This window comes from Nematolebias whitei, chromosome 12, assembly GCF_014905685.2.
Source record: "Nematolebias whitei isolate Nwh7 chromosome 12, NemWhi1, whole genome shotgun sequence".
Classification (NCBI taxonomy): domain Eukaryota; kingdom Metazoa; phylum Chordata; class Actinopteri; order Cyprinodontiformes; family Rivulidae; genus Nematolebias; species Nematolebias whitei.
In genome coordinates, this window is record NC_056509.1 from 24,792,699 (window position 1) to 24,806,038 (window position 13,340).

The 13,340-nt window shown below is 39.1% G+C and overlaps 1 protein-coding gene across 1 annotated transcript; it reads right to left on the bottom strand.

The window, feature by feature from the left end:
* Window positions 1-236: 236 nt before the first annotated feature.
* On the bottom strand, window positions 237-12,211 carry LOC119418080 (solute carrier family 23 member 1). Its single transcript, XM_037685334.1, has 12 exons — window positions 12,041-12,211; window positions 9,198-9,347; window positions 8,243-8,400; window positions 3,521-3,680; window positions 3,168-3,349; window positions 2,897-3,017; window positions 2,625-2,781; window positions 2,290-2,543; window positions 1,204-1,368; window positions 1,017-1,125; window positions 769-864; window positions 237-498 (listed from the first exon to the last, which is right to left on the bottom strand). Exons 1-12 carry the CDS (start codon window positions 12,188-12,190, stop codon window positions 266-268), a joined length of 1,935 nt encoding a protein of 644 aa, XP_037541262.1. The 5' UTR covers window positions 12,191-12,211; the 3' UTR covers window positions 237-265.
* Window positions 12,212-13,340: the final 1,129 nt, after the last annotated feature.

Genomic DNA, 13,340 nt, shown 5'->3' on the forward strand with positions numbered 1-13,340 from the left:
AAAGACAGAACTTGACAAGAGCACGTCTGTTTGCAAGAAGTGTAAAATAAAATTGCGGTACAGTATTTTGGAAATACGACAAACGCACGGAAGGAAGATGAAAAGCGAGAGTAGCAGACCAGCAAACTCACTGGTGTGCTGTCATGAATGTGTCTCATGACACAAGTGTGCCACAAGTGTGTCATTACTTGCAAGTGTGTCATTTGTGTGTCATGAGACACTTGTGACCTAATGAAAATAAAATGGGATGTTACATTTTGAAAGTTCAGACTCGTGTGCTGAGCTCACTTCCTCCACTCTGTGTTGTGTCTTCTGACTTATCCTGGGATACGTGACTTTTCTTTGGGCAAAAAGGGACGTAACGAATCCATGACTGGGTCTGGAGGCAAGAAGATATACCAAATGGGAGGTTGTAAACCACTTCAGATGCCAAGGAGGTACTGGAGTCTTCGACTTGTGGTTTGTCCCAGGCATGAAGTCCTCGTTCATGTTTAGTTCCTGAACAGTATCGAGAAAGGCTATAGATGAGCACTTTTCTTTGCAGTAACACTTTATACAGAATGCAAACAATAGAAAACAAGGACAGTATTAAGAACTAAACAGTAAAACTGAGCTATTTGAATATCAAGAGGTTCTGTGAAATTGTCGCTTTCCACTTTTATGCATTCTGATTCATCATGGAAATTAATAATTTTTAACCCGAAAGTCAAAATGAGAAAAAAAAAAAAGGTTTCTTTGGCTCAGTAGTGACTCTCCACTGCAGCTTACCAGGAATTGTGCTGTCCAAGAAGAACCCAAGAAACCCTCCTACGAACATATGTGTGGTCAGCAACACATGCAGCACTTGGTCCACCTCTTCAACACCTGAGTCAGTCACAAAGGACAAGAAATTGAAATGTCAAATATGACAACATAAGTCTGAAATCTTTGTTCCTATATGCTTTAAATGAAAAACAGTGGTAGAGCGAGTTATGTAAAAGAGGTGATGGTTCTTGTTTCTCATGTGTAAGTCATACCTGTTTTTAAAAACTCAGGATTCTTCACAATCCAGTTTGGAATGACGAGTGCCAAAAACATGGAGAAACCAAACACAAAGATATTCCGGGAAGAATTCATGTCTGTGAACTGGGTCAACAAAATCGTCACACTTAACAAAAATGTCATTTTGAATGACAAAAACTGAACAAGCCATTGTTTTTAAACCTGCAAATTGGAAATTCCTGCAGCAGTAATGACTCCAAACATGATGAGAAACATCCCTCCCACTACAGGTGTGGGAATGGTTGTGAAGATGGCTCCGATTTTGCCCAACATCCCCATCAAAACCATGATACATCCACTCAGAAGAATCACAACTCGGCTACCCACCTGTCAACATTCAAACACCAGGTTATGCATGATCAAGTAAACAACTTGTTTTAAAACTGCTTTGTGCAAAATAAAAACAGCACAAATTTATACATAAAGTAAGTTTCTCCAGATGCCACACTGGAAGAGAAATAAAATAAATTTTACATGTTTTTGACCGTGGAAAAGTTATGAACAAATAAGAACCTCTCTGTTGTTAATGGTTTTTTGAGAAATGAGCAAATTCCATTTTACAGACTGTCATCAGAGTATTAAAATACTGTGACATTCCTGCTGGAAGTTTCCCAGGCTGTACAGGAAGTGCAACAGCTAGCTGCTACCAGTCACTGTTTACACTAGCATACACCAAAAAATTTTATGTAAATAACAGCGTAATATGAAACTGAGAACAATAAACGTGAAATTATGAACCTACCCACTAACCTTTGATAGTTAAGCATAATGTGCAATGTGTGTTGTTTCAAAAGCTATTTTAAGTAAAGCTTAACAAGACTACTCATCATGCCTCAACAAATACAATGCCAGTGTTTTCACACAGTAATGAAAATATTAAATAAACTGAACTTAAAGGCAAGAAGACAGTACAAAATCAAAATGGAGATAAAACAGTTAAAATACCAAGCCACGTAGTGTGCCAAATGGCATTGTGACTGTTATTAATAAGACAAAACACTTTTTAACGTATTAAACATACACTACGTTGGATTGTCTCAATGCTGGATTAACTTGCTCTTCAGTTTGGCTGATGGGAGTTCCAAATTTGAGAATAACTACATCAGCTCATCAGTCCGGTCAGAATGAAACTCGATTTCTACAAACGGAGTTGTTCTGCGTTGTCTAGCATATTGTTTGTTTATAACTTTTCCACAGAACCCCACTTCGAAGGATATGAACAATCACTTTTATGTGCATTCATCGTACTTTGGTGATACCAAGCGCAGCCACATTCTCACTAAAAGAGGTGGTGCCATTGCCTGTGCCAAAAGCCCCTGCCAACAAAGAGCCGAGCCCTTCGATGCCAATGCCCCGACTGATGGCGTGCTTTGGAGGAGGGGGAGCTCCTGACAGCCTGGCACACGCATGGTAGTCTCCCACAGATTCTGCCATGGAGCATATTATTCCAGCCAGAATGCCAACCACAGCTGCAAGGTTCACCGCTGGAATCCCCCACTGACCTGCACGAGGAATTAAACTACTTTATCGCCGAATAATCATTTGATAAATCTTTCTGCACTGTGTTTTGTGAACTTACATACCAGGATAAGGGAGTGTGAACCAGGAAGCTTTGCTCACGACACTACGCTTGACGTCAGTACGAGCCAGATGTCCATATTGAGTAGAATCCGATGGCAGGACGTCAAAGATGGTGAGGAGGTAACAGACTAACCACGAGACAGCAATGCCCAGCAGAATCTAATCAACATTTAATATTAGTATGGATTAGAGTATTTAAAAACATGTTGCATCAATAAAATGGAATGACAGTATATACTACACAGTATGTGACTAAAAGAATATGATTTCATACAGGCATTGTTTGGAAGATGAAGAACTTCGATGTGTGGAGTTTCTTGGTTTGGTTGTATGCAGGAACAGGGATCGGTATGAGACGAAGATACTGAGAGAACAGGACAATCAGTACTGTGGTCCTGTTGGCATGACAGAAAAGCATAATAGCATGTAAATTAGACACCATAACCAGTGAAAACACAGCTCTATGAGTGAAAACTTCACTTTTATTATAATTTTATTCTGTGATCTCCTGAGATTTAGGTCTGCTCTTCAAAATGGTTACCTACATAGCAGAGATGCCCCAGTGGCTACCAGCCTTGTCTCCAGCTGAGTTGTACAGGGACAAACCAATTAGCGAGATTGTAGGTGCAATGGTTAAGGGACCAATAAAGCGCATGAGGAAGCCAATGAGGCCGGAGAAACCAACAAGAATCTGGAGGACAGAGGCCACCATGATAGAACCCTGCAACTGTGGACAAAAATAAAGCACAACAAACCATTTTTCCTAAATGTTTCACTGTTGCAATCGTCATGTTGTTCCTAAAACGGGAACCACAAACATAGATTGAATTTATAGTGACCTTTATAGAAGTGCTGTTCATGTCTTTGTTTGCGGAATTCTGCGTTCGAGTTGACTCACCATTCTCATGCGGGTTTGCCAAACTTCTATAAAGAGAGGTGAAGAGGTGTTGACCAAACTGGCATTCTGGGTCCAAGCAGGGCACTTCCACTCTGGCATGGACAGCACAGCCATGGCTGGGGTCATTAAGGCAAAGGTACCTCCCTGCAGGATGGGAAGCCTTCAAGTGTGACAGCAACAAAACATTTAACAAAGGCTATGGATACTGTAGAGTAGATGTCTAGTTTCTAATTGCCATCTTATTTTTAAGGTAAACTGTAGTGAAATCCTTTCCAAAACTGTTGCTTTGTGATGTGTTCTGGTGGTCTGAGTTCGAGAATACGCATAACAATACCAATATGCTAACATTTAGCAAACATCTGCTACTGATATCCTGATGCATGCTCAATAATCCAGGTAGAAAAATCTAAAAAAGTTAAATCTGGTCATCTGGACATTCAAAAAAAAACAAAACAAAGCAAAACAACAAAAAAATATAGAAACGTTTCGTCTCTCATCCAAGAGACTTCCTCAGTCAGAGGTCCTAACTGGGCCTTCCTGAAAGCAGAGAAGAAACCCAAACAGGACTCCAGTCAGCCAACAGGTGAAAAGGAGGAACCCAGACCCAGACCAGTGGTCATTCCGTATGTTGAGGGAGTATCAGAGAAACTGAGACGTTTATTTTCTAAACATAACGTCCCAGTGGCTTTTAAACCCCAAAACACATTACGGCAAAAACTGGTTCATCCCAAAGATCCAGTCCCCCGGCACAAACAGAGTAATGTTGTGTATGCTGTTCAGTGTCAGGAGGGCTGTGATCAGTCTTACATCGGGGAAACTAAACAGCCACTGGCCAAAAGGATGGCCCAGCACAGAAGATCAACATCATCAGGCCAGGACTCTGTGGTCTACACTCATCTCCAGGCCAGCGGTCACTCTTTCAGGGATGAAGATGTTCACATCCTGGACAGAGAGGAACGATGGTTTGAGAGAGGAGTAAAGGAGGCCATCTTTGTGAAATGAAATCGTCCATCATTAAACAGGGGTGGAGGCCTCCGGGTTCAACTGTCCCCCTCTTACAATGCTGTGATTGCTAGTATCACTCAGCCCTCTGTGAACAGTAAACAGCCATCAGTGTGCTAATGATCCATTGTTAGGCTGATGGTCCTTCTTGAGCATGTGATCAGCTGGTTTTGGTTGTCAGCAGCAAAACTGGTTGATCCACTCTGAGAAGGTGCTATTTAAGAGACTGAGCTGAAAACAGCACCTCAGACTGAGGAAGTCTCTCGGATGAGAGACGAAACGTTTCTACATTTTTTTGTTGTTTTGCTTTGTTTTGTTTTTTTTGAATGTCCAGAGGACCAGATTTAACTTTTTTAGATCTGCTACTGACTACATCCAGTGTGAGCTGCTGCCGTGTTTGAGTCACACATGCACAGATGTTAGAAATACAATGTAATATTGGAAACTTTATACTTCTAACTCTTTGTCCACCTACCTAAAGGGCTAACGGAATGATCTAAAGCAAGCTCGGGGATTTTGTAGCTACTTTCAGCTTTTTAGTTGTCCCAGTCCAGTTCACATAAGGTCAATGAACAATCTGAACTCATACCTGAATTATTCCAAACATATCCAAAAAACATTTTGAAACTGGATTTTGCAGTGTTTCAGCATGATGATTGGTAGAGCTGTTGCCGCTCAGCTATAAGGTCAATGGTTCATATTCCAGCCTTTCTGGGTGGAGTTTGCATGTTCTCTCTGTGCATGTGAGGGTTTTACTTGGTTTCCACCCACAGACCAAAAACCTGCATGTTAGGCTGATTGGTAACTCTAAAATGTCCATAGGTGAGAGTGAGACAGTGAATGGTTGTTTGTCTTGTGTCCCCGTGATAGACTGGAGACCTGTCCAGGGTGTCCCCACCTCTCGTACAGTGATGGCTGGATATGGGCACCAGTGGCACCAGTGGCACCAGTGACACCCATGACCCCGAAAAGGACGAAGCGGGCAAAAGATATTGAATGGATGGATTTTGCAATGCTTTTATTTTGAAGGTGAGTGTTGTGTTCACATTATCAGCCTCGGTGTGCTCAGCATCAAGAGTCTTTCCACTGTCTAAAAGAGTTTATCAAAACTTTAGGAGTTACCTTGATGCTAGCTACGGTTAAAACCAAAGACTGATAAAGAATGTTGAGGGTCGTTTTTTGTAACAAGATCTGAACTTCTGAGTATTTATTTACTAAGGTCAGTGACAAAGTGGAGTATTTAGTAACCATTCACTTTCACTTGAGACATTATTGGACTTCACATGCAGAGAATTACAGAGCGAGCACACATATCTGAAGCTTCACGATCCAAACTGCTAAAGAAACAAGATCCTTTTCACCAATAACGACTTTTCCAGAAATAAAGAAGTCAAGACTATCTGTGTGATATTTCACAAAATCTCTTAAAAAATAAATCACCAAGCCATTACTTGATAGTTTACCAAAAAGTGTTTGGTGGACTGAGGACAACAAAGATGTGAGAAGAGTAAAACGTTCCACATTTGAGAAGGCTTTCAAAATCAGTCAAATTTATTTAAATATATAAAATGTAAATGCTCAGTATGACTGGTTCAGATATACATGGCCCACTTGCAATGTCTGCTCTAGCATCTTATGAAAACTACATGTATGGTTCACTGTAAAACTTCTCTTAGGCAGAATTTACTATAGCCTGTTGATCTGATCATCCACAGAAGTCTCGGTTCTTTTTACGGCTCTTTGGAAAAATAAATTTCCCTCCACTGCTTCAGAGGGATTAAACAGGATTAACTGTGCAGTAATTGGTGGGTAAAGAAGGTTGGAATCAAAAGAAAAGCTGATCTAACGTCCATCCATCCATCCATCCATCCATCCATCCATCCATCCATCCATCCATCCATCCATCCATCCATCCATCCATCCATCCATCCATCCATCCATTATCTTTACCCGCTTATTCCATTTTGGGTCACGGGGGTCGCTGGAGCCCATGTCCAGCAATCACTGTGCGAGGGACGGGGTACACCCTGGACAGGTCACAAGTCCATCACAGGGCCACATAGAGACAAACGACACAAACAAACATTCACTCTCTCACTCACACCTAGGGACAATTTAGAGTTACCAATCAGCCTAACATGCATGTTTTTGGTCTGTGGGAGGAAACCGGAGCACCCGGAGGAAACCCACGCATGCACGGAGAGAACATGCAAACTCCACCCAGAAAGGCCCCTGGACCGGGGTTTGAACCAAAGACCTGCTCGCTGAGAGGCAGCAGCTCTACCAGTTGCGCCACCGTGCTGCCTGATCTAACGTCACCAGTCTAAACCAAAATGACATTTGCACAACATACTGTACATTACAACTTGCATGGCAAGCAGATGCATCAAATTTGAACTCATTGGGATTTTTTAGGATAGCATGGGGATTGTCCACAGATATTCTGTTCTGTAATGCTCAGATAAATGGTTCTGAAAAGAGCACAGGGTTGAACTAACTTTTTACAAGGCAACATGGGGCGTCATCTGGATGCGTTGAATGCCAAAATAAATCTTACCATCCTTTTAAAAGTTAGACTACCGTAATTTCTGGACTATTGAACGCACCCGAATTTGACATGCTCATTAATTAAAAATAATTAAAAACCTATTTTTACATATATAGGCTGTACTTTTCTACAAGCTGTGGGTGTCCACGTTGTAACATGAGATATTTGCACAATTAAAAATAAAAATTAAACACGGAACGATAACATACACATATGTACATGTAAATGTTTTTTTCTGAACAGTGCCTGTAACACGTCTGGTTAAACAAAAAAATACAGTAACCTATCAGGCAACGTCACTGAACACTATCTTCATCTTCCTCCTGTGTACAAAAACTCGTTGTCTTCTTCAATGACAGCCTCAGAAAAAGTTCATCACACTCATCCTCAGTCTCACTTTTGTTGTTGCTCTCAACGTCATTTTGGTGGAGGTGGAAACACCTCAGCCGTCTGCTCTGTGTTCACCTAGCCTTCAAGAATGTTTAAGTTCGGACCAGCTGCTGCTTTTACCTCTGAAAGCTTTTGTCGTCTCAGTCCTTTACGCTGACATCTCCAACGTCTCACCACTGATTCAGTGATGCCAAGCTTACGTGCAGCAGCTCTATTTCCTTCTTCGACAGCCAGATCGATCACCTTTAACTTGAAAGCTGCATCATCTGCATTTCATCGTGTGTTTTTCATGACGTGAGTCTGTGCATGAAGCGCAAAACGACTGAGGTAAAGAATTTAGTGTGTGCATTTGATTTATGGCAACTCATACCATTGGCCCACTGTGACCTGTTTGGTAATTACATTGGTGTGATTCTTTTAACCTTTAATTTATACAGGTAGTCTCACTGAGTCATGAGGACCCCCCCCCCCCAAGAGAGACATGCATTGGGCAGCTCTGTGAGCGCCGGGGTGTGACGAAGCTAAATGTTTTGGCGGCATGAAACTTGTTAGCCAATCAAAAAAAAAATCCATAAATTACCCGTAGCAAAGTTTAAGCCGCGTTGTTCAAAGCGTGTGAAAAAAGTAGCGGCTTATGTTATGGAAAATTACGGTACATGTTGACTGCTGGCTGTTAAGTAACAGAAGTGTCTTTCCTTGTGCAGATTTGACATGATTCAGATAATAAAATAAATCCTGTCACTCTGTGAGCCGTTTTGTGTTCTGGACCATACAATTCTCACCTGACACCAAAGGTAACTTGCAGAATGGTACAAATGCCAGAGACAAAGAAGATTGTGTTGATGAGCAGACTCTGGGTCAGGCTATCGTGCTGTAGACACAGGCCCTCTGAGAGAACGAGAGGGATAGAGATGATGCCTCCAAACGCTGTCAGGTAATGCTATAAAGAAGAGGACCAAGAAAAGACTTTACCGATATTAATTCAACAGAATATGCTTTTATGTCTTTACCATGCTTATTACGTTGTCTGCTTTCTTTGGATGGACAGATTAAATTAAAAAAAACTGCAAGTAGATGACTTTATGGTAATTTAAAATTATGGTTTTTTTTTTGTTATGATAAGAAATTTGACAAGTTACTTAAGTCAGTAACCAACTAATATTTGAAGTTAGTGACTCAAAATCACGAGGACTGCAAAAATAAAGACATTTCCATGGCAATTTCACTGACTTCGGAGTGTGCGTGACTAAGTGACCATAGACCCACGTGGCTTTAAGTGGCCAGTTGTTGAAAACAAAAGGTCTGCTTGTGTGTACAGTGAGCAGAAATGTGCTGCTGAAGTGTCATTGAATGTAAAATTTATTAAAAATTAATTTAGCCATCAAAGGAGAAGATTGTTGTGAATGTGTGACGTCAGGTTGCAAAGCTCAGTGTTTGGATTGAATCCTTCACTGATTGCACTTCATGTTTTGTCTTTGTCCCAGACTTCCCTAAAATCACTGTTTAATTAACGCTTCCTCATACACCAGGTGACGAGTCATGGATTTTCATCAATGATTTTCTCTAACTGCCCTTGACCACTCTCTAATAAATGTTAATAACTAAACAAACTTATACAGCTTCCTTCACCCACTTTTATCGTGCTGTTGTAAAAAGAGTTCAACACAGTTGTCGAAACATTATCAGTTCTTTTAAAGAGATCACCTCATTCACAACAATAAAATGTGTGGCACCTACCTGAAAGGCCAAGAAAATACAAAGGTACCAAGGAGGGACATCGGTCACGATGTAAGTAGGTCGATTCACGGCTGTCTGTGCCGCACCACTGCTCCCACATGTTTTATCTGTCGGTACATTTGTTTTGAGCTGATCACTGTCTTCCTCATCCTGCAGAGCCATACAAAAACATGTTCATCTAAAGTCACAGACAAACAAGCAGAATAAATTGTGATGAGTCAAGGGAAGACAAGAAGTCATCTTCAGTTCAGTCAATTTGTTACTCGTGAATCATCCCAGGACCAAGTTAACTTCACCAACATTTTCTTTAAAACAAGGCAACAAAGTTTCCCCAAAGAAATATTCTCCTAACAACTGATTTTTTTAGCTCCATTTTATCACTACAGCACAACTTTAGTTGTTTCAACACAGCACAATTTTTTATTTTTCATTAAACTTCGAGACAGACACACAAAAAAAAAAAAAAACGCTAGGGTAAGGCTAGTCTTGAAAAGTTGGTTTTCAAAATGCAAATATGTCCTGTTTTAATGTGGTGTAGAACACAAGGTGCAGACAAAACTCAAAGGGTTGAAGGTGAAATGCAAAAAAAAAAATACATCATTTATTTACAAAACTAGCAAACAAAGGCTGGCGTGGCAGCAAAATACTCACAGGACTGATAAACTCGGGAAGACATGGAGGAGCAACAAATGAATGGCTTATACAGCACAATGACTAAAGACCAGAGGTTGAATTAAAAAGGACACTAACGAGAAAGAAATGACAATCAGTTGGGGAGACAGGATCAGGGGAGAGTGGGAGGAGCAGGATAAAAACACTGGGGAAGACTGAATTGACACAAGTGATACACAATTATCTCAAAAGACATGAAAAAACAACATAAACCACAAATGGAAGATGAATACAAGGAATTAAACTGACACAGACCAGGGCTTAATTTGAGCTGGATCCTGCCGGAACAAGATCCGGGAACTCTCTTATTTTGACAGGGTGTGTTCCAGTAACTGTTTGCTTGCATCCGATAACTCTCAGGCTTACGAATAATAAAGTTACGAACAAATACGACAGCCTTGAACAAATAAAACTTATATTGTTTCTGTAAACTGAAACTACAGTAATTACATAAACACTAATTGAAAACACAACAGCCACTTACGAGCTTCTTAATATCACAAACGAGCTGCTCCTTCAAGTAAGCATTTCTGCTTCTACCCTTAAAAAAATCTCCGCCCCTAAAAGTCCAAAGTCGTTGTGCATTTTTATTAAAAAAACTCAAAAAATATAATAAAACAGCACAAAAAAAAATTGCAAATCAGTTTTATAGTTTAAGTAAGGCATTAATACAATTGTGATTATTTATTGAAAATACAAGGAGATAAATGTTTGATGTGTATTATTCATATTACATTATTTATCAAAAGAATGGTGATAATTTGTCAAAATAACAGCGATCAAAATGTCAAAAAGACAGTCCACTTTACTTTCATTTAAAAAAGTCTTCTCATTGTCCTTAGTTGGACAACTAAGAACTGAAGCACCTGAAGGCAGCGGTGATGGAGACTGGAGCAGGAGCAAGTGGTGGAGGTGAGTGCCAGCTCTGTTTGACAGAAGCTCAATTCACACAAGGACAGAGCTGTTGTTGTTGTTGCTCCCTAAAATAGTTATTGAACCAAATGTTTACAAATGTAGGTAAACGTAGATGTTTAACAATCCGTTAATATGGGGAGCCGTTTGTAAAGTTACACAGTCAAAAAGTAACAGCAATATTTTGGTTTATTTAGCCTTTCATAAGAAAAATGTTTTTTTTTCAGTCATATTTTCACCATGTTATTCATACATTTATAAATGTCATAGTTCCACACTAAATATTTAGTTTACAAACTAAATACTTAACTTGCAAGTTAAATATTTAAGTGTAAATTAAATGTTTAATTTCCAAGCTACATATTTATTTTAAAAACTAAAAATTTAATTTCTAAACTAAATACTTATTGTTCAAGCTAAATATTTAATTTCTAAACTAAACATTTAATTTCTAAGCTAAACATTTAATTCCTAAACTAAATATTTAATTTGCTAACTAAATATTTAGCTCTGACCTAAATATTTCTTTTTGGTCTGCGGGAGGAAACCGGAGTACCCAGAGAAAACCCACGCATGCACGGAGAGAACATGCAAACTCCACCCAGAAAGGCCTCCGGACCGGGATTTGAACCAGGGACCTGCTCGCTGAGAGGCAGCAGCTCAATCAGTTGCGCTACCGTGCTGCCATTTAATTTTCAAAATAAATATTTAATTTGCTAACTAAATATTTAGCTCGGACCTAAATATTTAACTTGCTAGCTAAATATTTAACTTGCAAGTTAAATATTTTAATGTAAGTACATTAAATTTACAAACGGCATCCCATACATTAAAATAAACCAGAATGCAGGAAATGGCATTCTGGGGGAGGACCCCCAGACACCCTCCACCTGCAACACTTTTACAAAGTTACACAAAATTACTTCCTTCGTTTCAAACGATTACCCTCTTCAAATCAAATCAAATAAAGAATGAACTGTACTACTTAACAAAATGTGAAGTTGAGAGAAGGATGAAATATAATTGTTCATGGGTTCCTTATTGAGGCAGCCTAAATGTTGGGCACAATCTTTTGTAATTATTACCATAGTCTGCATCCATAAAGCTTGCAATAATTATGAACAAAATCAAAATGTAACTCTTTACTGAGATGTTCTATAAATGTGACGTTATAACCCATACAAACAGTATTGATAAAAATACATAAAAATGAAAGATAAGCAGAAGCATTTTTTTCTTTAAATATTAAATGTACTTACATCAAATGCAAGATTATCAAGCCCAGTGCCGTCCTCTCTGAAAGCCATTGCGAATCCACTATAAAACTCTGACCAACTGTAAAAATTCATCTCTAAAGTTATTTTGATAAAGGAAATATATTTTATTACTATACTGCAACGTGTGCACATGTAGAAGGAACAGAGCCAAGAGACACTGAGAGCTCAGAGGACAAAAAAAAAGACACAAAACAGAATAAAGCAAATCATTCATAGACGAGCCTCACCTACTTACTCTTTAGTGGGACAAACTGGTGCAAGGCTCTTCCATTTCGTATCACCTACAACCTTGTGTTCAACTAATCCTCTGTCAAACTGTTGTAAACTGATAAACAAGTAACTTCTTTAAAATTAAGAGTTAATTCAAGCTAAAGCTGAAACATCAGCTCCATAACTGGCTCCGACAACAAAAAGATCAGCCAAAGGACTCCTCCCTCGTCATGGTGAGTTATTTTTAATGGCACCCTGTTTTTTTTTAATCACACTAACATTTTGTTTTGACCTGAATTCCTGAGGCAAAGTCATTTGTTTTTATCTACTTTATGATTGCTGATAAGCTGTCAGTGATGATTAGATTATCTTATGGCTTTTGACAACCCCCCCACCCCACCAAAAAAGAAAATAAATAAAAACTCAGAGTGCAATGAGGAACAAGGTGGACTGTTGTCAGTAAACCTTTAAGTTGAATGTTTTTACAGTTCATTAAAGGGGTAGTTCAGAATTTTTTTGAAGTTGGGTTCTGTGGGGTTTAATTCTGACAGGATTGATGAGCTAACAGCTAGTCCAAAAATAGAGAAAAGTGTTTTAATGTCTTAAAACAACTCCAATTTTATTGGAGTTTATACAAACGTCATTTTATGTGTTTCCAACATCAGCGGCTTTGCATTACATAGGTTTTCTGGCAGAAATATTCTGACAGCTAGCTTTAGCTTTGTTTGTAAACTATGTAATGTGAACCTGACAGTGATGTCATGAACCACTGAGATAGATTTTAGATTAAGATGTGTTAAGATGTGTGATTAATCTTATTGTGTACATTAAATGTGTTTGTAAATTGATGAAGAATTTGTTGAATTGAGTGAATAAATTGATTGATTGATTGAAGTTGTTTTTAGAGTCACTTCAGATTTTGACCCACTTGGAAAAGTCTTTAGATTTTTAGTTCAAAATAATTTGTCCATTTTGTCCTGTCAAATTATTTGCCTCAGTATTTGTCTCAGTGGGAGGAGTTTAAGGATCTGGGCGTCTTGTTCACAAGTGATGGTAGGATGGAGCGGGAGAT